This window comes from Harpia harpyja, chromosome 6, assembly GCF_026419915.1.
Source record: "Harpia harpyja isolate bHarHar1 chromosome 6, bHarHar1 primary haplotype, whole genome shotgun sequence".
Taxonomy (NCBI): domain Eukaryota; kingdom Metazoa; phylum Chordata; class Aves; order Accipitriformes; family Accipitridae; genus Harpia; species Harpia harpyja.
This window is the reverse complement of record NC_068945.1, coordinates 46,632,604-46,659,565: the sequence shown is the minus strand read 5'-3', so window position 1 is coordinate 46,659,565 and position 26,962 is coordinate 46,632,604. Positions and strand designations below refer to the sequence as shown.

The 26,962-nt window shown below is 35.7% G+C and overlaps 1 protein-coding gene across 4 annotated transcripts in view; it reads left to right on the top strand.

Moving 5' to 3' along the window:
- POT1 (protection of telomeres 1) overlaps positions 1-26,962 on the top strand; it is an 83,118-nt gene that overhangs the window by 13,976 nt on the left and 42,180 nt on the right. For all 4 annotated transcript variants that reach the window (XM_052789276.1, XM_052789278.1, XM_052789277.1 and 1 more), the window contains 5 exons: positions 1,477-1,568; positions 8,080-8,190; positions 10,183-10,230; positions 11,442-11,556; positions 24,192-24,322. In XM_052789276.1, the coding sequence (XP_052645236.1) occupies positions 1,477-1,568; positions 8,080-8,190; positions 10,183-10,230; positions 11,442-11,556; positions 24,192-24,322 (497 nt within the window). The remainder of the gene's footprint in view (positions 1-1,476; positions 1,569-8,079; positions 8,191-10,182; positions 10,231-11,441; positions 11,557-24,191; positions 24,323-26,962) is intronic.

Here is a 26,962-nt window from a genome sequence, read left to right as displayed (position 1 = left end):
TGTTGAACTTCTTGACACTTTTTCTGACATCATGCTATTACGTCACTAGTACCTGCTTTTTTAGTATTCATTAAAAGGTTATGTTTAAAATACTCTCTAAAAGTGTTCATTCTCTACAAAAATAGATTATTTTAGACTTATGCCAGGTAAGTTAATGGAAACAATACAGTCTTTATATTTCAGTAGACTTCTTGTTACAGAATCTTTTAAAATACTGTCCTGGAAATGCATTAGCTATATGTACAGCTTTAATAGTGTATTTTTAAACTGCTTGTCATAAAGAAGGACTAAGAAAAATGCACACTTTATAGTTACCATATAATATACACAATATATACATATAATGTACGTAATATATACACTTCCTGTGTAAGTGGACATTTAATATACGTCAGTATCTTGATTAGGAGCAAAATATTCATGTTTCATTCTGGTTTAATCTAAGCAGTTAAAAAATGGAATTTCACCTGATTGCTCAGGTATTTGAGTATCAGTAGACACACATTAAAAGACTTAAGTTGTTCATCATGTAATAAGTGATACAAAAAAATAATATGTCCCTTTTAAGTCCAAAGTTCATCACCCCTTCCAGCCAGGAAGGAGGAGGATGTCACTAATCAGGAATCTATGTTGGATTTGAGGAACTTCCTATTTCTTTCCATTTTCTTCTCAGCTCCTTCCTTACACTGGTTAGAGAATCATCACTTGCTCCCTCTGAGCCTTCCTGATTCTACGAATTCTGTGACTGTGACCAAATAGCAGGCTGGGGGGATACAGATCCTACCTGAGGATACTGCTTGTGACTGGTGTTAGCACAGATGAATGAAGTTGATGGGACCCGAGTCAGTTTCCCTGCTGGTTTCAGGGTTCCCAAAGAGGGATGCAAAACTTCCTTGAGTCTTGCTAATTTCGTGTGGCTGTTAAGGAGGGCTGAGAGTTTCTGCACATTCTCCACAGCCTCAAAAAATAGTTTGCGCATCTAAATCATTAGCATGGTTTCTGAAACAGTAAAAGGTAGAAACCTTGTTTAAAATAACAACATAATTTCTGCTTCAGTCCTCCTGGAAGGCTATTTATTGATATGTCTATGTACTGGAGTATCTCCAGTTTATGTAGTTCTACAATATGATCTGTGTTAAGGTGAAAAATCAAATATGACTGGATAATATTTCCTCTCTAACACTATACACTGAATTGTCCAAGTGGAAAACTTTGTCATTTCTTTTTAATGTACACTGATGTACGATGTGCACATCTTAAATGGTCCTCTTATGAAGAATATTCTGCTTGATATACCTATAGTTAGCACATAAAAGCAGTTGTATAACTATTTGAAAAGATTTTCTGTTTGTAGATTAATTGGAATGAAAAGCGTTAGACTCCGTAGATAAATTTATTTTGGAAATCTCTTCCCATTGCTGTTTTGTTTTGGAGAAGGTATGGTGATTGGAATCACTTCTGCTTTTTTTCCTCTAGGTTTGGATAACTTGTGTTCACGGACCAACAGCATCAATATTTTAATACATGGAAAAATGGCAGAAGATTGTGCAAAAGTTATACGCCATGGGGTAAAATATATATATATTTCTTATTTCAGGAATTGTTTTCCACGGATGTATTTTGACTTCTTATCTCGTCTTTGCATAGCTATCACCAAAATTAGAAGTAGCCTATTCATTCAGTTCAAATCTATAAATATGAACTAGAAAAAACCAAAAAGTATTTGTTTATGTATGAATCTCGATGATAGAGGTGTGTTGTGGTTTAACCCCAGCCAGCAACTAAGCACCATGCAGCTGCTCACTCACTCCCCCCCCGCCCCCCACAGTGGGATGGGGGACAAAATCAGGAAAAGAAGTAAAACTCGTGGGTTGAGATAAGAACAGTTTAATAGAACAGAAAAGAAGAAACTAATAATGATAACACTAATAAAATGACAGCAGTAATGATAAAAGGATTGGAATGTACAAATGATGCACAGTGCAATTGCTCACCACCCACCGATCGACACGCAGTTAGTCCCCGAGCAGCGATCCCCTGCCCCCACTCCCCAGTTCCTATACTAGATGTGATGTCACATGGTATGGAATACCCCGTTGGCCACTTTGGGTCAGCTGCCCTGGCTGTGTCCTGTGCCAACTTCTTGTGCCCCTCCAGCTTTCTCGCTGGCTGGGCATGAGAAGCTGAAAAATCCTTGACTTTAGTCTAAGCACTACGGAGCAACAACTGAAAACATCAGCGTTATCAACATCCTTCGCATACTGAACTCAAAACATAGCACTGTACCAGCTACTAGGAAGACAATTAACTCTATCCCAGCTGAAACCAGGACAAGGTGTCATCCATTTATGTTCATAATTTGAATGTCTATTGCCATTTGGTAAGATAGATTTTAGAATTAAATTGATTTTAAAAAGTACACTAAAAGCTTTTTAAAAAAAAAAAAAAATTAATTCAAAACTACCTACATGGTCTTCCTTATTGGCTGGGTGCTGGGGTCTTGCTTCATTAGAGATAAAAGCTTGGTTTGATTAGCTCCGGGGTAAAGGACATTAACAAGTCACCCTACAAGTTTGTGAGACAGTGTGTTGCAACTAAAGAAGGAAAACAAGCTGAAAACAATTACCTCAGCTTAATATTTTTTATTAGATTGCCTGTCAGTTTGCTGACATTTTAATATTAGCCAGATATCAAATTAAAGTTAGTGTACAATACGTTATGAGCTCATGTTAGTGCTTTTTCATTTGCGATATAAATTCACACTAAATCATATAATGGTTTGGGCTGGAAGGGACCTTTAAATATCATCCAGTTCCAACCCCCCTGACCATGGTCAGGGGGACATCTTTCACTACATCAGGTTGCTCCAAAGCCCTATCCAACCTGACTTTGAACACTTCCAGGGAGGGGGCATCCACAACTTCTCTGGGCAACTTGTTCTAGTGTCTCGCCACCCTCAACATAAAGAATTTCTTCCTTATGTCTAATTTAAACTCTACCCTCTTTCAGTTTAAAACTATTGCCCCTTGTCCTGTCACTATGGGCCTTGGTAAAAAGTGTTTCTCCATGAAAAAGATGGAAAGTTATTTAGTGGAGAAAATATGGCTTTGTTTTCATGTAATTAGAATTATTTGTTATGTACAAAAGTTAAAGGCTTTCTTAAATATGGAAATAGCAATGGCTTAGTTAGAATTCTGTCAGGATTTTTCAGCTCAAATGGACTAGTACACCTGAACTCTGGTGATCTAGATGTTGAAAAAAGGTAAAAATTATAGCAGACCTCAGGGCGTGTCATGAAAATTTCACTTAAAGTCCAAGTTGCTCTGAATTTATGGAGCATTTTAATTTCAGTTCAGAGACATGTGTATTCTTTTTATGTAATTCTACCTAAGGTTAAATGACTTTTGCTTGGTTCCCAGCTGTTTGGGTTTTTTTTTTTAGAGAGAAAGATCTATTTATATTCCTTGAGAGTGATCTTGCTGTTTCTGGATATTAGCTTACACCCTGAATTGTATCAGCTTCAAAGATGCATGCATCAGTTCATGAGGTATATGGGACCAGAGCTGCTAATTTCAAGAATTACACCTATAATTAGAGCTGAGGCATTTATATAATGTATAGTGACCTATATTATAGTTTTTATATAATTATGTGCTTATAAATATTCAGACACTGAAAACTTTTGTATCCCTGTGTTTTCAACATTGTTAATCTGACTAAATTAATATGGATTTGGTGAATATGTATAAGTGAGAGAGAAGGAACTGAATGTTTAATTATTGCTTTTACCACGTAGACAATCCTCAAACAGCAGGTGACATACACTGGCTGCCTCTTCAAATGGGTAAAATAAAAGTATCTTGCCCCCAAAAAAGTTTAGTGTTTCTATTTTTTCAACACATGAACTGTTTTGAGATTTTTATCACTTTGCAAATTTTAATTGAAGTCAGTAAAGAGGTTTGGAGGTTACAGAACATGTTGGACAGACTGACTGACAGTGAAATTTATCCCTAAAAAGCAAGGCTAAAAAAATACCAGTTTTATAAATGTTTAGTGAATAGTTGAAGAAATTTATTTGAAGTTATAGTTGTCACCTAGTGCAGCATTTAAAAAAAAAAAAAATGCAGGATCATGTAGAGGTGAAAACTTCCTATGGAAATAAAAGATGCTGGGATATATCTTTGTAGACCCTTTTCTCTCTTTGTCACTCTTACCTTGCCTTTTTTCCAGTCACATAATTTGTTTTGTTAAATATTAAATTAATAATGATAAATAATATTAACATTAATAATTAAATTTAAATACATATTAAAAATGCATACTATATTTTTAATGAATATGTAAAATACTTCAGAAGTCTTGCTTAGCGATGTGATCCCTTGTACTTTGAGGATTTTTTTCTGGCATCATTTACCACATGGCTTCCATCAGCAGATGTGTCTTGAACTGAACAGGTTAAAACTTTGTTTTTGAAGAAATCACTGAGTCTAAGAAACATTTTCCAGCAAAAGGTGCTGGCTCTGACAGATAGCATGGTGGTAGGTCTTGGGAAGTATACATTATCTGTGGTGTGTAGTCTATTAAATAGAAGTCTGGGTGAGAGGAAAAAGAAATTCTATAGGACATCTTCCTCTATTTACATCTAGTGTCTCCTCCAACCAGCATAGGTTATGTGAAGGAAAGGTCAGTAACACCTCCTGACCATGAAGGAAAGGTTTCACAGAATTCTTTCAAATTAATTTAGCCATAAGGAATAAAAATTACCTAGATCCTTTTAGTAGAGACGGTTTAGAGATTGTGCTATTAATTTGACCTCAAAATTGGTGCATGGCCCTTTTCAGCTCTTTGATATGTGTGACCTTGAGGGAACAACACGGAGGGGCTTTGGACTGGGTAGTAAGGTGTGCAGGTCAGAGAGTATTCCATTTTATATTGGATTCTGCTGTGTATCAAAGCCTTGTTTTAGTGTTTGTCGTATGCCATGTTAAAGAGAGAAACATGTCTTGAAGATCAGCAAAATCCATTCAGTCTGTTTAGGGCAGAAATATCTTTTACAACTGTCAGATATGTATAAAATAAGAAGTGACAGTATACAAATTTCTCGATTCCACAGAATTTTGACAGCAAATCCAGGATGGGAAGTTCCTGAACTAATTTGCTAAATATACAAGCTGCAGAATCAAAGAACAAACCAGTTTTATTGTCCTGATAAAAATACAAATCTTGAACAAGGCCCTGAGCAGCAATTAGAAGATAGAAAGATCAGTACTAAAGAGCTGAGTAGGAAACCACAACCCACAGGCAGCAACCCTTAGGCAGCTAGAGTGGGCTAAAACCAGTGTTTGGTCTTCCCCAGTGAACTGAACCTTCATGGTACTTTCCACATGTCTCAAATGAGATTTTAATTTTGGAAGAATCTGAGGGAACAGAATGATTTCTGAAACTAGCAGAGTTGCAATTTGGCAGTTATGAAGTAGATTTAATTTTTAAAAAAACCAAAGTTTTAGCCATTAAAGAATTACTTCAGTAAGGTCCAATACTTTTTGTTTGCTGCTTACAATTTCAAACTTCACAGTTTTGTAGATTTCCGTATTGTACTTCCCATACTGTAACAACTTCAGTTAATTTGCCTGGGGGGAGGAGCAGGCTATTCCCAAAAATGTGAATAACAATGTTGTTGTTATCTCCTGAGAGTCTTCTGGTTCTGTAACAAAATAAGCATAGGGAAAATATTCTTTCCTTTATTTCTCACTTCTTTTGAATGAGGGGAGTAGGATTTCTTTTTGCTGTTTAAAATTGTTGGTCGATTCTTATAGTTTGTGTATGTATGCAATATAATACATGTCTGTTGAAGTGAAAATCCACCAATTTATGTAAATGGCTTTGATTCCCAAGCCAATTATAAGAGAACTTCTAATAATTATTCTTAGCTAAAGGTGAAATGGAAACTAATCTATTTTGAAAACTAATATAGCATTAAATTTCAAAGCACTGTGCAACCTTATTTAAATTTTTTGCATGTTTAGAAACTGAGAGTCACAACCTGTCAAAGTTGACTATGATTTGTAACAAATCTGAGAATATACCTGTTCTTTCTACGTGTAAAACCAGATTTTGAGGTTAGTGCTGTCTTTTTTCCTCATTGAAATTTCATAGTCCTTTCACAGGTTTTTTTTGAGTGCCATGTTACGCATTGCGTATTACATGAGAGTAATCACCAGTGATCTAATATTATTCACAAAAAAAGTTTCCATTTGTTATCAACCTGTGTAAAGGTTTTAGTTTGTTTAATTCTAAAGTTCCTTCTGACACAGGAGAACAGCACAAGTCAAGTCAGCTGTACAGAGCTCCAATCCTGACTCAGCAACCAAGTCCCAGAGTTGTGTGCAGCCTGCAATCATAAAATGCTGAAATGGGAATAATGTATAGTAGGGCTTAGATTTTTAGCTGAAGGTTAATTGCACTGTTGAAGGAACACCATGAGTAGCATCAGCAACAGTGAAAGGAAAGACACGTGCTAACACATTAAAGTTGTTTCAGTCTTTCCAGATACAAACGCATGCTTCAGGAAACTCAGCTATTTTGCAGAAGCCATGTATGTTAGCAGGGCAGTGGGTTCCAGGTGCAAGGAATACTGAGTTGTCTAATCGTTTTGACCCATTTTAACTTAGCTCTGGGTATGGCTTACAGGTAGGTGACTTACATATTATCTTTTAGTCAAAATATATATTTTATTCCCATTTATGACACTACCTGAAAATCATGATGACCTAAGTAGTTTTGTTGTGTATTAAACTGTCTGATCAAACTTATGTTTTCTGCAGTAATTTTTTTTTTTTTGGCAAATGCTTTAATAACTAAATATATCACTGTCACTTAAGCTAGCAGCCTTTCTTTTTCTTGCACAAAACATTAAGATTTTGGATCTTAAATCATTTAGAGTAGCATTGTTATATTGCTGAAATAGCAAAAAAGAGCCATCATAGTGCAATATTTGGCTAAAACTGTCAACTTTAATCAGAAGAGTCTTTATTTGTTGTAATCAAATCAACACATGAACAAAAGTCATTCAGTAAAAGCTTATGGAAGTGCCTTCGGTAGAAGGTTGAATAGAAATAGGGTTCTGAGTCTAATATGTTTATTGGAATGGATCACATTGGTACAGCCCTGCTATACAGTTCTGATACCAAAGGAGGTGACTATAAAGGAGCTTTATGTTGTATCAGAGTTCCCAGCATTGTTTGGTCAGATACCTTTCTTATCATATCTGTCTCCTATATGTATTTTCTATCTTCCCCCCCCCCCCCTTTTTTTTTTTTTTTTGTAAGGTTACTACTAAAAAGGTGAGCTGCTGCAGGGACTTAAATCATTTACCCCTTAAATAATCCTTTGCTTGTTCACTTTCTGGTGTCTGAGGAACTTTATACCAAAGTAAAAGTGCAGTTGCGAATGCAATGGCTTCCTGTGCCAGAATCTCAGGAGTGACTCCAGGGAAGTTTGTAATGTCTCTTTTGCTACCAGAAACCTACCTATTGATTGACTTACCTATTTGACCCTTAATGAAGAAACTGGAAGTTGTTGATCCAACCAAAGCAGAAAGTATCTACAAGGAGAGTCTCTTCAAAGTGCAATTGTAACTCAATAAGAAATAAGCTCTGAGAAAAGATTGTTTTGTCACTGCTGATCCGATGTGTGATTCCTTTTCTAGCTTAGTTAAGCTTACCCAGAAAGGAGTCAGTCTTCAGGATATTTGAAGGGTAATGATTCCTTTTGCTTTATTCAGTGCAACTCTTCCCCTCTAGCCCTTGTCAAAATTAGCACTCCATCACAGTAGCATCAAGAATGTGACAATTTTAGCGGAATTTGAAAAAAAATGCTTGCTGGCATTGGTTGGAAATATGAATTCCATGGGTAGAAAAACTAAAAAGAGAAACTTAAAGGCAGTGCTTAGAATTTGTTCAGGATTTTTGTTTCTTGAAAGTCTTGAGACTTTAGGATGAAATTTCACATCACATACTCTTAAAATAGAGTACATGATACAGCCTGTGTAATCATCTGTTTATCACCCTGTCTCCATAGGACACCTTCATAGTTGCAGGATTTAAGTTGGCAAAATCACCTACAGCGGGACTGGATGGTAGACATGGCTGCCACCTAGAGCTGTCTGAAGAAGCTGGATCAGCCATTTATGTACGTGGGTACCCAACTTTTTTTATCTTTTTTTTTCTCCAAATTAAATCTCCAATTAAAATTTTGCTTTACAGCAGAAAAAACAATAAAATCTTTTAGAATCTGGAGTGCTACAGATTATTTTCGCACGTTCATCAGGAAACAATTAGGACACATTTGTGTGTTTGTGTGCATACAATTTTATAATAACCCTAACCATGCAAGACCCAAATTATGTCAGGCCTCCCAGGTAAATTTCTACTTGTTGAGTGCAGAAGTTTGACCTTAGTTGGCTTTAGATAGATCCCTAGAGCTGTTTAAACCATAACACAATGCAATAATGCAGACAAGGTAGAGGGTGCATGAGTGGTCTTAGGTCTATCATTTTTACTTTTCTCTGGTCTATGACTTTGTACTGCTTTAATTCACATCATTACACTTTGCCTTTAAAATACGTGGACTCCTAGATTCTTAATTTTTAAAAGAGAATTACACCTCTTTTTTCTGAGGGGTTTTCCTTTGTTCTTTTGTACTATTCTCACATCAATACTGTTCATCTTAAATGCTTCTGTCTGTTGAGGTATGGGAGTGGAGATACCCTGTTCTGCTGCTGCTTCTATTTATGGTAATACATCAGCAGTACATGTTTGTTGAAGCCACTGTGTCTTTGCTTCAAGAAACATTTGCTACCCTTTTTAAGCCTAAGCATTAGTATTTTAAAAGTTATAGGACTAACAAAAATTACAGAAGTTTAAATACCTAAGGATTTAGGATATTATTCTACATTTGGAAACCTGTAGTTGGGTGGGGAGAGGGGCTGGGTGTGGAATGAAACTAAGCTTTCAAAAACTTCATTGGACATTTCAGTGGAATATTTCTAATATTTCTTATGAAAGTTATCCCAACAGTTACGGGCATCTGGTGAGAAAATGTTGTACATTTTTGATCACTGTAATTGTCTGCTACTGTTAAAATGAAGGATGATAGCATTGAACTGAACTCTCAGTGACGATGCTGTAAACTCCATTCTGTAGTCAGTGAAAAGGAAAAGGCACCTCCATGGAGAACAATATAACTTTATACAATATGGTGATTGCTTTGAACCTATCAGTCAGATTTTGAAACAAACTTAGAAATAATTATGAAAACTTAAACACAAAATCACATATAAAAGAGACTTACTAAAATAAATTCTGTGCCAATGACAAGTTTTGAACTTTTGTCTATATAATTTTGTCTGACAATAATTTTAAATTTAAGAAAATATGCTTTTTTATTTCAGAAAGGCATTTTTTTCCAGAATTGACCTCTATAGATAATTAAAGATTGACATGCACCTCAATGAGAAACAAAATGAATTTAAATTATAGTGCAGACTGTTTCATGACGTTATCTGTTGATAAGGTGGGTATGTGTTGGTATTATGTCAAATCACCATGATTAGTTCTTTAAAAGACCTTACACTGAAGATAAGTCTGGCTTGGTAAGTATGGCTCTAAAAGCTTAGGAACTACCTTTAAATAGAATTGATCCCATTCTGGTGAATTTGCCTTGACTTTTTTTTTTTTTTTAATTTTTTTTTTTACACCAAAGGAGAGTAATGAGTCATTGAAAGTAGATCTGCTCTAAGCATTAACATGTACAAAACCTAAACCCATTTAAGTTCTCTGTTAAGCAAGTACAGTTTTAAATTTGTGGCCTTTAACTTTCAAATGCTGACTCTACTAATGTGATCTGACTTACATTCAACTAAGTGCATTTCTACTTTAGAAAATGTGTGTGTTATTTAAAGTAGCTTTTGTCTGAGTGTAATTGGAGTAAATATGATTTTATTTTTTTCTGTAGGATAAAATTTTACTAGTTTCAGAGGTGATTCACATAGCAAAAGTGTCTATAGTGCTGTTTTGTATTTGCTTATAGAGTTATGTTTGCTTTAGAGTTATCAAATGTTGTTATATTTGCAGTGCCTTCGATTTTGTAGTCAGAAAGTTTGCTATGTTTTTTTGTCCTCAGATTTATGCTAAACCAAGAACAACTGCTGCTCCAGAAACTGCATCTTTGGTGAGTTTGTTTGGGATGTTTTTAAACCATGTGAGACTAACTGCATGTAAATAAGAATGTGTGGAATTCTTTTTCTTTCCTGTTTATTTTACTTCCATACTCTCATCCCTGCAGTCATTTGTTCAGCTTCTAATTTTGCAAATAATATTCCCACAAAACAGGATAAAATATTAAAAAGTAGTACTTTTTCTATACTTGCCATATAGTTCCCATCTTGATCTCAAAATAGGCTGCATGTTGGTTTAGGAAATATGAACTAGAAAGGTAACTGTTGTTCTAAAGAAGGTTGTATGCTTGTGCTTTAAAAAAATGGAAATATGAATCTTCCTTTGATTTAAAATCAGACTTCATGTACTGGTCTTAACATTTCTTTTGATGACTGTTTGGAATAAGCTTTTATGCATCTAAATTAAAATTCTACAGGAAACAGTATATTAAAGGCGTAGAAATTGGTATGAAATTTTATTGTTCTTTATCATAAGGTTAAAGATTTAGTATCAAAGATGATACAGCTTGGCTTCATGTTAATTTTATGAAGAGTTTCATTTTTTTTTCCCTGATATAGCAATTGAAAACCACAGTTTTCAGTCAGTTTGGCAGAACTTGTATTCTTTAAAAGAGACTAATCAGCCTATAATGTAACCTTAAGATAAGAGGAGAGTAGTCCTTAAACAGTAGTAGGTAGTCCTTAATTTCTCGAATACTTCAACAAGTGTGGTATTTTAATAGGAAGACTTACACAATGGCTGTAAGAGGTACCCCCCCCCAAGACAGTGATTCTGTGCAGTGACACTGCCAATAAGAATTACAAAATTATTTATGTATAAGCTTTCAAAAGCCCTTTGGATGGGCATGTTAAAATCAATCAGTAAAAAAATTACTTTCCATCATTCTTTATTATAATGACTTCTATTCACCTATTTCATGTATTGAAACTTACTTGAACTGGCTGGTTAGTTTATCGTAAGGAAGATGCAATCACAAAAAGAAATGGAAGTAAGTCTTGTGCGCTTTATTGCCTGTGAATATATGTATATATATTTAGCTTTAGAGTCTAAAGTGAATAAGACAGAAAGAAATAGGTAACTTTTTTTTTTTTTTTTAAGATGAAATAAAGCATATCTGAGGGTGGATGGTGTTAAAAGACAAAATTCTGGGTGAATGTTTGAATAATTTTTCTTCTGTTCCCTAATTTTATCATGCCTTTCCAGTCTGTTGCACCAAAATATGTGTATACTCCTCTGAATCATCTTAAAGATGGAACTGTAGTGAATTTGTATGGCGTTGTGAAATTCTTCAAGCCTCCGTATGTAAGCAAAGGAACTGGTATGTACTTTATTCAAGAGATTCCTCTTCCAAACAGAACTGTTCTTACTATGTTTGTTAAAAATCAATGAGAACAACAAAATCAGGTGGTCCTTTGACCATGGTTCTCAGCTAACATCAAGGAAACAGAACAACGAATAGGTAAGGGGTATCAGAGTAGGTTTAGGCAGACTGGTGGAGATAGCAAATGAAGAAAGTATTTATCAAGCTAATACTATCAGTACAAAACAAGGAGAAGGACCTGTACAAAGAAAAAATTACAAAAGCCCTACACCTGTCCTTGTGGGAAAGGGTTGTTGTGTACCTGCGTGCAATTCTTCCTTGAGATTTTGACAATAAGTGTTATGATACGCTATAAATGCGGTGACAGCATATTTGTTACTTGTAGAAAGTGTGCAACAACTGAATCATTTTTTCTGTGAGGTGAACACTTACTGATTGTGCTAGTTTCGCTAGAAGATTGTACCATTTCACTAGGCGCTTAGTAAGTATACAGCTAGGTGATACTCCTGCTGAATTTGATTAAGTAGAATTTCTTCTCTGATTCAGAGTTAATCAAAGTATTTTCTGCTTATTATAAATTTACTGTGCATTTTAAAGTTTGGGTTTTTTTTCCCCTTCTAAATGTATTCTTAATCAAACAAAAAGGAAAAGATTATGATGGTGACTGATTTTTGTGGTCTTAATTATGCATGCAAGTTTCCTGAATAATGTCAATAGCCATGATTTTTGGCTTCTAAATACAGAAATTTAAGAAGTGAGCATTAAATCAGAAACAAGAGTTAGTGGCTTGTCAGCAAAACCTTTTGCAAACGGATCTGTGTGATCTTACTCGCTCAAAAACTGCCAGTAGCAGTCTGAAGGTGATGCACTCAAGACAAGGCAGTAAATGCCTTTGTGAGAGCACAGTGCTATACCCGCAGTACCATGGCTTCCAGAATGAGGTTTGTTTACAGTTAGGTAGCTTGAAACATAAGTGAAATAGCTGAAAGCTGTGCAAACATGGTGGCACACCCAAAAAAAGTTCCAAGTCCAACTAAGGTTCAACTAATGGGTTCACTTTTTGAAGACCAAGCAATCTTCAGCCTCTGTTCGAATCAGTTTAGAGTGTATGAGTGGGAGGAACATCTGGGAGGTCTGTGCAAATGTGTGTATGCTAGTGGTATGTTCAACTGAACCATACTGATATAATCTGTATTGTGGGCATGCTTAGTTACTTCCATTTGGTGCATGTAGTATTCTTCTAGATAAACATACTGGTATGAAAGACGCTATTGACAGGAAATTTTTGCTCTCGCTTGTAGCTAAAGTGTGGCTTCACTGTACTTGTAGCTAAAGTGTGGTCTAACGCTTGCCCACGGAAAAGAGAAGATGTGTGTGCTGTTCTCTGGGCTATCATACACTAAGTGTCAGCTGTACTAAAGGCAGCCACCATCCCACTCAGCAGTCATAGTTAAGTTATGCAGAGCAAGGTAGGATTTTTCAAGAATATATGAGATTAACTGAGTCTACAAGCTAATGGACAGCTTTTGGGAATTCAGCAGCATTTTTACATACTCTTGACCGTGTCAACAGAAGAAACAAGGTATCCGCAGCACTAGGGCTCAGTGACCTGGTGCCTGCAGGAGAGCAGTTCTGTGCTTCCCATGCAGTTAGTTGTTGCAATGTATTCCCAGTGGTGTTTATTATAGCAGGTGACAAGGCTTGCTCCTAGAAAACCTTTCCGCTCTATGTTCTTACTCAATGTTGAGAAGGCAGTAGCATTCCTCAAAAGAACTCTGAAACATAAACAAAAAAACAAATCTGAAGAATATGGGATAATCTAATTCAAATGTTAACATTTAAAAATAGATATAGTCATTAAGTTGGGAACTGAGCCAGTAATGGTCCATCTGGTTTTATAGCAAATATAGTGCGTGTTTGGGTTTTTTTTTTCCTCTTGAGACTAAATTAAAATGAATATTATCATATTCTACATAGTCATTGATACACTAAAGTTATTTTGCTAAACAATGAATTGCAAATCTTTAAGATGAAATATTGTTTTATATAGGAAAAAGCAAGTGGTAGTTGTTAGAGAAAGCTGTGGAAAAGTTGGATGTCACTGTTTTTTCAGAAGATAATTGGGTTTTGATAATACTGTACCCCAGTAAGAGTGGAAAAGTACAAATTACAATTCTTTTGCATTATGAATGTTACAACACAACAGATACTCCTAGATGTAGATGAGGAATAATAGTAAGTGAAAGTATCTGCAGGAACTCAATGCATTTAGACTAGAAACAGAAAAATGTTCTGGCATCTAATTAGAAATGCAAACATTCATAAAATACTAAATTAAGTGTGTGCGTGGTTGCTGTGTGTATAGCAAATCAAGTTATACTGCTAGCTTAGAAGTAATAAAAATTATTCTGCCCCTAGAGCTGAATACTTATGGAACTGTTGTGTGATTTAGCTACAGTTAATATTTAAAAAGTATTAATTCAGAGAAATACTCCAGAAGGAGCTCTTCAAAGATTGGAGATAGATTCCCACATAGTAGTGAATGGGAGGTGTTAGGTTGCTGGGGGCTTAAGGAGAAGATTTGGGGCTGCCAGGCATAAAAAAGGATCGAAAATGGGAAAGCAAGCTGTGCTTGGGTGCAGGTGCCCAGGCGCTGGCAGCGGGGGCAGCGGGGCGGGCGGCCTGAGTGAGGAGAGGCCGGGGCTGCCCCGTGCCGGGGACAGCCATTTCCAGCCGGCTCCAACCCGCCCACCCCGGGGCACCGAGTGAAAACGTATTTAAGAAGGGGCAAAATGCTGCACGGCAGTGAGGAGTGAGGGGGAGAGAAAGTGTGAGAAACAGCCCTGTGACACCACGGTCAGAGAAGGAGGCAGGGAGGAGGTGCTCCAGGTGCCGGAGCAGAGATTCCCCCGCAGCCCGTGGAGAGACCTTGGATGAGCAGATTGATCTACACTGCAGCCCATGGAGGACTCACACTTGAGCAAGGTTATCCCAAAGGACTGCAGCCCATGGAAGGACCTACGCTGCAGCAGGAAAAAAGTGTGGCAAGGAAGGAGCAGGAGAGAAGAGGAGCTGTTATGAACTGACCACAGCCCCCCATTCCCCATCCCCCTGCGCTGCTCGAGGGAAGAAGAGGGAAGGTAGAGATGTTGGGAATGAAGAAGTGAAATTGAGCCTGGGAAAAAGGAGCAGGGGGGACAGGTGTTTTAGTCTTTGTTTCTCACCATCCTACCCTATTTTTATTGGCAATAAATTAAATTAAACTTCCCCAAGTCGAGTCTGTTTTGCCCATGATGGTAACTGGCAAGTGATCTCCTTGTCTTTATCTCAATCCATGAGCTTTTCCACCTTGTTTTCTCCCCTGTCCTGTTGAGGAAGGGGAGTGAGGGAGTGGCTGGGTGAGTGCCTGGTAGCCAGCCAAGGTCAACCCAGCACACATGCTGGAACTCTCCAGGTTTTTCAGACTTTCCTGTTCTTTGGGTTATAATAAAATGAGGATAAATCTGGAGAAGGGACCTTGAGAAACAAGTTTCCTTTGAAGATAAGAATCTCAGGAGAATGAAAAATCTCTTTAGCTTAAAAAGAAGAACAATAATAACACATACTCTTTATGCTTTCTCAAATGGAAGGACCAAATTAAAAAGTTTAAAAAACACTTCCTTTGGGTGGGAGATCTCATCACTGATATTCTTTCCTGCTTGATGTGCCACTAAAATCTGTAAAAAACTTCATTGTAAAGGTGCAAGTGTAATCTAGACCTGTACAGAGCAGAGAACGGTATTTTGGTTTTAATGTAAAAGATTGATAAATTATTTCAATATTGAGTTACTCTATTTGGTCTTCTCTTCACAGGCTGCCAAACAACATCTGTCTGTCACTGTAGTGAGCTTCTCAAACTCTTCATTTTGTGGTGGTGTCTGGTGATTGCTTGCTTATGCTAGACCTGGTCAAAAGCTATCAGTCTTACCATATCTGTATAGTATATAGATATATATATTTATTTGAAAACTCAGGCTCTCACCGATATTCTCAGCCAGCAATTGTAATAGATTTCTTAGCTGTGTTTATAAGGAACTGAAAAGATTAGCTTTATCTGTAATAATTCAGGATATTGCCGGTGGTGAATGGAGGTACTTTCCTCTTGAAAACTAATGTAGGTTTAAAACTCAGGCTTAAAAGCAAAGAAACAAGCAAAACAAACCCCATACATCTTTTAAAGGTTTTGTTTTCTTTGTTCACGTTGATGACAACAAAAAGGGTAAGAAGGAAATGAATCAAATGTAGAAAGTACTACTTTTACTGTTTGAGTAAATCATGAAAGGCCAGTTCTTGATTTGTCATTTGTCCAGCTGCTTTAACAAGACTTTGGGCACCTGGGGACTTTGAACATCTTACTTAATTTCCAGCAATCAGTGTTTGTCTAAGCCATTCTTTCCAGATATGTAAAAACAATAAAGTTAAATGCACTGACTTTCAAGGTAATATGTCTCTGAAACAACTAGGACAGATTTTTGCAACTGAGTTATTTGTCAAGTTAATCACTTCAGTTTCATAAATAGTAGAAATTTAGTAGGGAAAATGATGATTCACTTAATGAGTCCTTGCCTAGATGTCATTAATAACTTCCTAATGTATCTTCCCTATATATTTTCAGTTGGAAATATTAAAAAAAAAACCAAACCAACAATATCAGTGGAGATCAGGGACACAATTTGAAAAGTTTCTTATTTATGAAGATAGTTGTGATTCACTTGCTACTTTATCATGAAAATCTCTGGAACAGTTTTAACTGATTTGGGTTTTAGTATAAAAATATTCACTACTCAGTTAAATATTTCAGTGTTGGGTTTTGGTTTTTTTACACAATCCAGAGTTATGTCTGCTTGAGAGGGTGCAAAATGCTCAATGATTGCTCTGAATTGCCAGGGCATGAAATGGCTCTTGTCAGAAAATTCTGTAGTTGCATTAGATCTGGCACAATCCTGCACTAATACATTCTCTTTCTGACACTGTGTTAATAGAATCATATAGCTTTAAGCTGGTACCTGCCGCAAGCATGGGTAGTGGAGCCACTGTATTTAATCCATATGGGTCTTTATTCACTATATAGATACCCCTAGATATGAGATACTGCTCATTCTTACATATGTTAAAGCTTAAGGCTGAAGCTTTGCACTGTGTTCGCACTGAAAGCAATTGGTACCTAATTTAGCCTTGTCAGTTTATATAATCTATAGTTAAATGTTCATCATTTTGATTACTGCATTAGACGAATGTTAAAACACTGATGAATGAAGTGGGGTTTCAGTATGATCATAAATTATTATTTATTCCAGAGAAAGTTGTTTTAACTGAGCATGCCTCAGCTCAGGGTGTGTAGTTTGGAATGCCTATACATGAAAATTCTATGTGTTGTGAAAACTGTTCAGGGAAGTACTTCAGGTCCTGCTTGGTACAACAGGCAGATGGGTTTTCTGTCTGCTGGAAGGTCTGTTGGAAGTGTTCAAAATTATATTCTAGCTTTCTTTCCTGAATAGTTTAAGAGTCTTAGATTTTTTTTAACAAAGATGTTTCTCTTCTCTCTCCCCTCCCTTAAGCCTAAGGACATCTCAAGTATTTAGCCTGAGTAAAAACAGTAAATATAAAAGAAAAAGAGCCTCTGTCTCTGTAGTGTCCAATTACAGAGATTATGTGCTTGACCATGAAAGTTTTGGGACATTACAATGTGATGCTACTGCTTCCCCAAGTCTTTCTCTTTTTTTCCTGCAGATATTAGTCAGTGTTTTCCATAGTGCAGGGAAGAATTATGGCAAGAAGAATCCTTGCTGCTGGTTAACAGTAAGGCATAAGAGCAATGCCCTGTTTTCCTGGGGAAACCTCCACCTAGCTTGTTCTCTTAGATATATGCAGTATATTCATATGTTATGTGTTGAATTAAAATCTTATTTTAGCCTACCTAGACACGCATGTGGAGGGTAACTATTTTATTTTTACAAAATATTTCTTAGAATCAAAATTAATAAAGGGTAGCATTTTCAGAAAGTACGCTTCTAAAAACCTTGAACAGTTCCAGGTCAGCAGTTCTTCATGCCCAAAACACAGTTTAAGAACCATAAATCGGATTCTTAAAGGTATTTTGAAGCCCTAAGTTTTATTTTTATTTTCAATTTTTATTTGATCTTGAGCCAAGTTCATCAACGTTCTTAGCCCAGAATTTGTTTAAAGCTATATAGCTGAAAAAACATTACTTTAAACTATAGCATGTGGACAACTTCAATTAAAAGTCAATTTTTAGTAAGTAATAGCAAACCAACTTTAGAGTGCAAAACAAACCAATCACAGGCTGTTGTGGTTTCTGATAGTCTATTTGGGAGGAAGCAGACTCAGAGTTAAGTCTGCAGTAGTTCTGTTTTTTAAAGTATTGTGTTCTGTTTTGTTTTTTCCAAATCAAAATATTGAGGGTGTATTTAAATTTTGCACAACAGAATAAAAACTGTTGTAAAGATAGTGATTTCATTTCTGAAGCCTAAAGATGGGAGTAGTGTTCTTTTCCCTTCTGTATGTGTTTCTTTTTTAAATAATCGCCGTTTCCTATCATCTAATACTGAAGATAAATAAAAGTTTAAAAGAATTTAAAAGGAAATGAAAAATTAAACAGTTGAATAAATAGTTAATATAAAGAAATCTCAAGATGGTTACTTTGATCTACAATTTACAAATGATGGCATTAAAGCATCTGTTTAGCCAGATGCTTCTGGTAGTTACTGAATGTTTGTATCTCTTAAGTGTATTGCCATGCTAGAAATAACAAGCTGTAATAAAACTTCTTCAGTTTGATTTTTTTTAGAGGTTTTGGTTTGGGCTTCTGCAATATCTGTGTTTATATGTACATATACATATACACACACACATAAGATTGTGTGTACCTTTGTATTATTTTTCTTCCTGTGTTTTGTTGAACATATTTGGTAAGTTAGCTGGTTCAACTGCTTGGTTTTAGTACAAAGACACTTGTATATTGAATGGCCTCGGTAATTCTTGAAAACAGTATTAATGTTTGGTGTAGTTTTGAAGAGAGAATAATCTGCTACAAACTTTTTTTGTGTGTATCGAAATGTAAGAAACAGAAGGCAATCTCTAATTAGAGCCCCTCATTGCCAACAGCATTGCCAAAACCCTTTTTACCTCTTTGCAGGGGGAAGTTATTGATTCAGGATAGTGGGTTTTCCACTTAAATGTTAGTCAGGAATACATATGTGATTGCCCAAAATGAGATTCGTAATTAGATTGGTGCTTTCTGCCAAAAGAATTTATACAAGCATATTTGTTAGGAACTGCTGAAGTCCTCAGTAAAACTAAAATAAATGTTTAATCATTAAGTACTAAATGCCTTCCTACGACATCACTAACTACTAATCTAGAAGGCTTTTGTAGTAATTCTGGTTTTCTTATGATGACTGAAAAATGAATTTTTAAGTGAAGCTGTGGGTTTGGGGGTTTTTGTTGGTTTTTTTAATATGTATCTGTACACTGTGGAGAGACTATGACTTTCTGAGCATGCTAATGACTGATGTAGCAGTCCATAAAAGAGTGGAAATGCTATGCCATTTATAAAAAGAAAGCTATAACCTGAAGAATGAACCTAAGCTGTCATCACAGTGGAGGAAACTTTAGCTTTTCAGTGACTGTTACAGGGCTACAAAACATTCATATTTCAAACTGTTTGAAGTCAGGACCTAGAATCTTGGAGATCAGCGTTCTCCATGTAGTTAATGTAACCTTCTACTGATCTTGACTTGGAATTTTACTGATTATAATATAGTCCTTGCAATAATAATGAATTCCTTTTGTTGCATAAATTTCTTTTCTAAAAAGCTGCTTCAACAAATAGTTGTGGTGTTTTTATGAGATGAAATAAAAAAACAAGTAACAAGTTAAAGTAATTTTATTTTTAAAGAACAGTAAGGACTAGTCTGAAAGGATATAAGAAGCAGGTAAGACAGATATATCACTCCATGCTTCCATTTAAACCAGTTGTCACTTCTCTCTGCTTGTTTTCATGAACACCAATTCTGAGGTGTTACAAGCATCCTTACAGATAGCTGTCCACTGCTGGTGGTCCCTCCCATGATGTTAAGCCTGAGTGGAAATACCTCTTCATAATAGTAATAATAAAGTATGTTAAAAAAAAAAAAAATAGGTGCAGTTCGGAGTTCTGTGTAGTATCAGCCTAAAACCAGTGCTTTTACTGAGTCAATCTAGTTTGTAATTAAAAACTTTCTTGTATAGTATATAAATTTGCTAAACTGTGCATCCATTATGTCATATTTTTAATCCAGAGTATTACAAGTAAAAATTACCAGTGGTAAAATTTCTCTTCTTTAAGAAAAGTTAATCAGTGGAGTAAATTTATCTAGTAAAGGAAAACTTACTCCAATATGTAAACTTGTATATTGTGAAAAATCAAAAGTTTGAGCAATGACATTTATTATATTGTTTCCTATAACACTGGGACATTACTTAAATTCAGCAATTCTGTTTAGAGTTTGACTTGTGATTTGTACAGAAAAGTGAATTCAATCACTGAACTGTAATGCAGCTATGGAAAGCAGAAAGCAATTTTCACATTCCAGCCAGAGAAGTAAAGACAGGTGGCTTTTTTTTTTTACCTTCAAAAAGGACTTGCTGGGTGAGGATTTCTTTAAAAGAAAATCAGTCTTTATGCTTTGCTCTTGAAAAGCTCTATTTTAATTAGGTTTATTGTAGAAGTGATGTTTTGAGGTGATAGTTAAGAATGGAAGTCTAAAATCACAGACAGAGAACTGTCTATATTATGTAGAAAGTGTTCCCCGACTATATAAAGTAAGTATAATATTTTATACTACTTTGAGTAGGATGATTATTAGTCTTTTGAGTATGCTAATTGCACAGAAAATAGAGGGAGTGTGTTAACTTTTTCCCCCTTAAATAAGTAGCTGCACATGCATGAAGCTGACTAGGTTACATAATCACAGCCTCAAAGATTAACCACAATTTTAATGTGGAATGTTTTTGTTATTTGACTCTTGATTTGTATATTGGATTATATCAATGCACTGTAATGTGTCATCCTGTATCCTGAAAGGATTGTAACTCTATGAACCATATGGTTTCTTCCTCTTAATTGCTCGTTTTGCTCATATTGCTTTGCAACTGAGCTGTTAAGTTAACCTCTAGAATTCATACCCAAAGAAATACAACAGTCCGTCTTTGGATTACAGTAGTGAATACTTGCAGTTTCGTCAGCCACTGACTAGACTTTATTCACGTCTGCTTATCCTAGCATAGAATGTCAGAATAGGTGTTATACGACACTTGACCTTGTGCCTTTGGTGGGAGTGTGCAAAAGAATGATGCTTAGTAACTTCTGAGTGCAGTAGATGAGAATTTATCATTATTGAGGTTGTGTAAAAATCTTGGGGAGGAAGAAGAGTGGTGGTTTTATAGAAATACTATAGGTTTTTATATCTGTAGGAAAAGTAGTTTTATTTTTCTTGGTAAGCCATCACTGGATTTCTTTTCAACACTTCAGTCACTCAAATCGTTAAAGAATTTAAACTTTTAAGTTTAAATGATAGTTAAATTTAAGGCTGTGTTTGCTGGAAACAGCAGAATATTTCTTTTGAGGGCATAGGCAGTTGCACGTAGAAGCATGGATTTTAATCCAGTCTAATGTATTTGTCTTCATGTTTGGGGGGGAATCTGTTCACAGAGTTTACATATGACTATTGTCTTCTTTTGACTGCCTTCCTGTAGTTTTTATGTAAGGCAAATCTGTCAGTTTTAGTAGACCTATAGTATTATCTTTCAAAGCTGTCTAGCAACAATTTATGTGTCTGTATGTTTATAAAATGCGTGATGGAGATTTTATTGACTTTGTTTTAGCGCTTTGGCACCTTTGTTCAGTTCCAGACATGTAAACTCTGGTTTAGTGTCATTATCACTAACTGCCTTGTAGAATTATAGCTAAGAGAATTTGGGGTTTTTGATTTGTTTGGATTTTTTGCTTTTTTGTTTGGGGTTTTATTTTTGAGAGTTGAGAATTTGTCTGTCACGGGCAAAACAGATTTGACTTGGGGAATTTAATTCATTGCCAGTTAACATAAACATTTAATAACTGTTTCAAGTATTGAGAAACAAAGAAGAGAAACATTTAAATGCTTAGGGAAAACACCTTTTCTTCACCTTTCCCAGGCTCAGCTTCACTCCAGACACCTCTCCTTCCCCCTTCCTAGTCTCCACAACCCTTGTTATTGTTGCAGGTTACGCTGTGTCTCTTAGGGGGGCAAAGGGTGGCACAGGACACTGGGGTAGGTAGTAGGTAGCAGTTTCTTTTTGCTGCTGCTTGTTCCTTACTGGGTTTTTGTTGTTGTTGTTGTTTTCTCCTTCCTTCCCCCACTGTACCTTCCTTCTTAGTGGTGTCCTCTGCTCCAATGTGGGTTCCTCCATGGCCCTTAGTCCTTCTGTGGGCGTATCTGCTGTGGCATGGGCTTACCCACAAACCACAGTCATTTCGACCTTGACCTTCATTTATAGACTTCCAGTATTTAATTTCACTGGTTGAGAAAGCTCACACTGTCAAACAAGAAGGTTCTGGTCAGTTGTTTCAAATTTCAGTTTTTTACAGTCAGTTTCTGTAGTTTGTTCAAATATCAGCAATACAATTAATAAACAGGTTTATTTGTTGTTTGTTAATTTTGCTGCTTTACTGTTGACTCAATGCCTGCTGAATTATGATCATGTCTTTGCTTGTTACTTTGAGAGTTTTATATCTTGAACAGTGTCCCCATTCTTGGTACCTCAAGAGAATGGGTGTAAGTCTTCATGCAGCTTTGTTTCTAAGAATTACAACTGCTCTCTTTTTACAGAGTTGAGATTCTGTTGTTGGCTGTTACCAAAATGCAATGCAAAAATTGGCAAAGAACTTTTGGTTTAAACGGGGGTCCACAATAGTGAGATTATAGCGGGAGTAAATGGGTTCTGTACATAGAGGAACTGTTCCTGCTTCTAGACTGTATGTCTGCATTTTATATGCAGTGAATAACTTTTACAATGAAAACTTACATTCTTAAAATTGGATTGTGAAAGCAAAAATGTGAGTTAAAATGTGAGATGGCATTAGAAGATTGGAGAGTTGCTGAAGCATTTTGGGTAATTCAGATCTAGTGATTTATACTTTTTTAGTCAGAATGAATAATAGCAGAATCATTTAATTTATGATTCCAGTCTGAAAGCACTGTGCGCATTGCAAACAGTTTAGATATATCCACTCTTTTCAGAGTACAGAAAAATGCTAAGAGAAATAGTAAATCAGTGTTATACTAGTGGGGGAAAGTACAAAACTATTCGGTTTAAAATTTTTTGCCACTCTTACCAGTACTGGTTTTGTGCTTTCTCATTCTGACATTTAAGAATGGTGTGCTCAAATGGAAAACCAACGGAGAGTTCACCATTGCAAGAGTTCAAACTTTAGAAATTTTAAATTATAAATCATTGAGTACTGTTAATTTAATGCCTAAAAATTCTGCTTTTTGCTTGAGGATCTTGCTAACTTTCTAAAAGCCAAAATTTTGTGTACGTAAATTTATCAAGGTTGTCATCAAGGTAAAAATAATAGGTTATGATGTCATTGCTCTACTGATCTGCTGAAAAAGTTGTAATTCAGCCTTGAACTTTAATTTTCAGTAAATGCTAGCATAATAAGTATAGAAAACAGAAGCCCTATATCTTGATTAAAAGCAACTAGGACAAGATGTGTGGATGCTTGACGTTCTAAACATACAACCAAGTTGATATTGGGTATTTGAAAAGTTGTCAAGCAGGTTAACCAGCTACCATGCTGTGAAAGAGCAAGTTTACTCTCACTCCATTTTTACCTTTGTAAGGTATCTGAGCACACATGCTTCTGTAAGCTGAAATGGAAAACACAGGTTTCATTTATGTCATCTGCAAATACTGCTCTATTCTGGGCTGGTTTGCTCTGTCATATTTGTGTCTTGTTTTGAATTTACTTTTTAGGTCATTAATAGAAGCAAAATTCTATTAATGAAGTTTAACTTCAGAAGGGCACATTTCAGATTCTTACTATATTTTCTAACTACCACAGTGTGACTGTATCCTTGCAGTATATATCTTGCATATTGTGTTGAAGTGAAAGATAAGTAGTTTATGCTTTAATTTCCTTTTAGAACTTGTAGAACTCTTTACCTCTTTAGAAGACAGTGCAAAAATAAATCTTAGAAAAGGATTGTACAAGATTGTACAAGATTGTACATATGGTCCCCATTTTATAGAGAAAGTAACTGAAACCTGAAAAAATATCATGCCTGTTGCAGACGGAAGAAAAAGTTTTGTGTGTTCCTGGCTCACAGACCTGTGCTTAATCACCCATTTCATTTTCAGTTATTTGGGCTAATTATCAGCAAGATGGGCCACGCTTCAGTTGTTATGCTGCTGTAACTAAATAGATTTTGGAAGAGTTACACACATCATAGCAGAAAAAAATTGGCCATGTGGTTGTTCATCCCAAGTTTAATATCTGTGTATTAATGACTCCATAATGCCTATTATTCATTCACTTTTACATTTTACAGATTATTGCTCAGTTGTAACACTTGTGGATCCATCAAATGTGAAGTTAACGTGCACTCTTTTTAATGGAAATCTAGATTCCCTACCAAAAATTTACAAAGTTGGAGATATTGTTCGATTTCATAGAATAAAGGTATGTACTACAATGTGGGTGGTTTATGTGCTTCTCTTTTGCAGTGAGAGGACTGTAGGAATAATTTAATTCTTCATGTACTGAAATTAACACGTGGAGACATTGGATAAAGCAGTTGATTGATAAAACAGCTATGGTTATGGTATGGTATGGACCAAAAGTGGAAATAAACTATCAAATGTTTTAAACAAAAACAGAGCACTAAGCTGATATCTCTCTTTAAAAAAGTGTTAGATGTGGTTATGATAACTCCAGAACAGCATTATTTTTTTGGAATATTTGTTAAAATAGTTGGCAAAAATCACGTGGTAATACTTCTGGATGAACAGAATTTAACAGACATAAATGTGCACAATTTATTCCTCTTCAAAGTAATAGAATTGAGGGATCACTTTAGACCTTCTGTTGTGGAGCAGTTTAGATCAGCTGGAGAGTTACTCAAATAAATGTAATCTACCTGGGGTTGTTAGTGTGCAATATGCTCTAGCGGCTTCTTTGATGTTTTCCTGCCTTACCCCATATTTATCTGTATCAAAGGCCATGAAGGAAACAGTGTTTATAGCTTTGGTACTGCTTCTGCTGGATGTTTTTCTTATGCCTGCTGTAACTGTATAGGGAAGAGGAACCACACTACAGAGACAGAATGGAAGTCTTGTAATGCTGGACCATACTTAAAGAGGTACAGAATAGTACCAAAGACATCATTATACCATGTTACATATTAATTTGCAAGATAACCATACATATTTTTTTTTTGCTTAAAATAATTATAGCAGAAATGAGTAAATGTCCTGAAAGAGGCCAATTAAAAAAAACTATTTGCATATTTGAACACTCTTGAGAGATCTAGAAAATTTAGTATTGTACAAAAGGATGATGAAAGGGATAAAGATGAGTAGTACTAAGCATATATGTTTTGATACGCTGTAGCAGGAGAACAAAATAAAAAAAACCATGACAATAAATGTAAAAAGTGGTAAGATTTAGCCAGTAATTGAAATTCATACCACTGAGATTATTAAGAAAGAACTTGTTAAGATTCAGAAACAGTCTTCAGTTATTCCTGTATAGTATAAATATTTACAATTGAGGGAGAAATTAGCTAACCTATTCTGGGTTAGTATAAAGCTTCCATAAGGTCATCTTTATGTATAATTAGAGTGGAATGAAAATGTATTTAGATTTTGAAGCTTGTGTTGCTAATCAATACCTGAGATGTGGTGTTAGTCTTGGAAGTTCATTGATTTGACTTCAGATGGGATAGTCTTATGCTATATTTTAACTTCTCTCTTAATCCAGCAGGGTGGGTGTTACACAGATATACCCATTTCTGAAATTCAGTGGAGGTAGAAACATGTTTATTGCTTCTGAAATCAAAATACATATTTTATAATATATGTGTGAAAAAGGAGCAAGTAGAAAGGAGCCTGGTCAAAATAAAAGAATTGAGAAGTTGCACATCTGTGGTAGGTTAATATTGGATTTTTTTTGAGATGTGGGAAGTACAGGTTAAAAAAAACAAACAAGACCACTGTCAGGGAAGTTATGTATTCACTTTATGCAAACATAATAGTGTCTCAGCTCCACTATTTATCTTTAATGTAAACTTATTAAGGAAACCTATTGATATATCACATGTAAGGAACCTCACCATTCTCCTGATTTGGCATCAAATTTTTTAGGAGATAATTCTAAAATCCTTGTCAATTGTTTTTTCATCATTCTCCAAGATGATGTTTCAGTATTTAAAGATAGGGTCTGTTAATTCCCTCCTCAAATACACTACTTTTTTTTTTTTTTTTTTTTTTTTTTTTTTTTACTGCAGCTGAGCTGTTTTAAGTGGTTTCCAGCCCTAACTGACCTCCAGCTGCTCACAATCCATATCTCCTCAGATGCATAAGCTGACAGCTTGTTTAATTACTTTCTATGTCAGAATGATCTAGAGTCACTAAGTTGTCTTTTTTCTGCATGGGGATGTTTTGACTACCCCAAAGAGTTACTAACAAACAGTTACTTTGGAAGTTTTCTTATCTGATCTGAGGAGGTAAAAATCTGATGTAGAAGCCTGGTGCCAACTGCTGGGAGTGAACTGGGAGGGGTGTTACCTCTTCATCTCTTTCACCTGCAACCAGCATAGTGTGTGTGATTGCTGTGTACACAGTTTTCAATTAAAAAAAGAAATCAGCTCTAATTAGAGTCCTACTTACACTGTCTGCAGTTCCTCCTTTGCTCTCTTCTCCTTTTCTCTTCAGGCCTTATCACCTTCTCTTAGTTTGCTGAATGGAAAGCAATTGAGAGTAGCAGAGGCCATAGTCTGTCAGAGCTGTGCTTACCAATGGTGACAGATATGCATAGTCCTTACAGTGTGTATTCACATTTCCCTGTCCCAAATATGCTTTTGAGAGGCTTCCAATGTCCAGTTGACATTGATAGCAAACACATTTTAAAAATGACTGCTCCCAGCTACACTCTCAGCTACTAATGAATAACTTCTCTTCATAGTAACACAGGTGTTGGCAAGGTCTGATGGTTCAGAGGTAATAACTTAATGGAGAGGATTCTGTTGGGATTACTCTGCATAGAGAATAATTTTATTTGCTCAGTATTTGTTGCAGAGAATGAAAATTTTAAGTGTCTTAG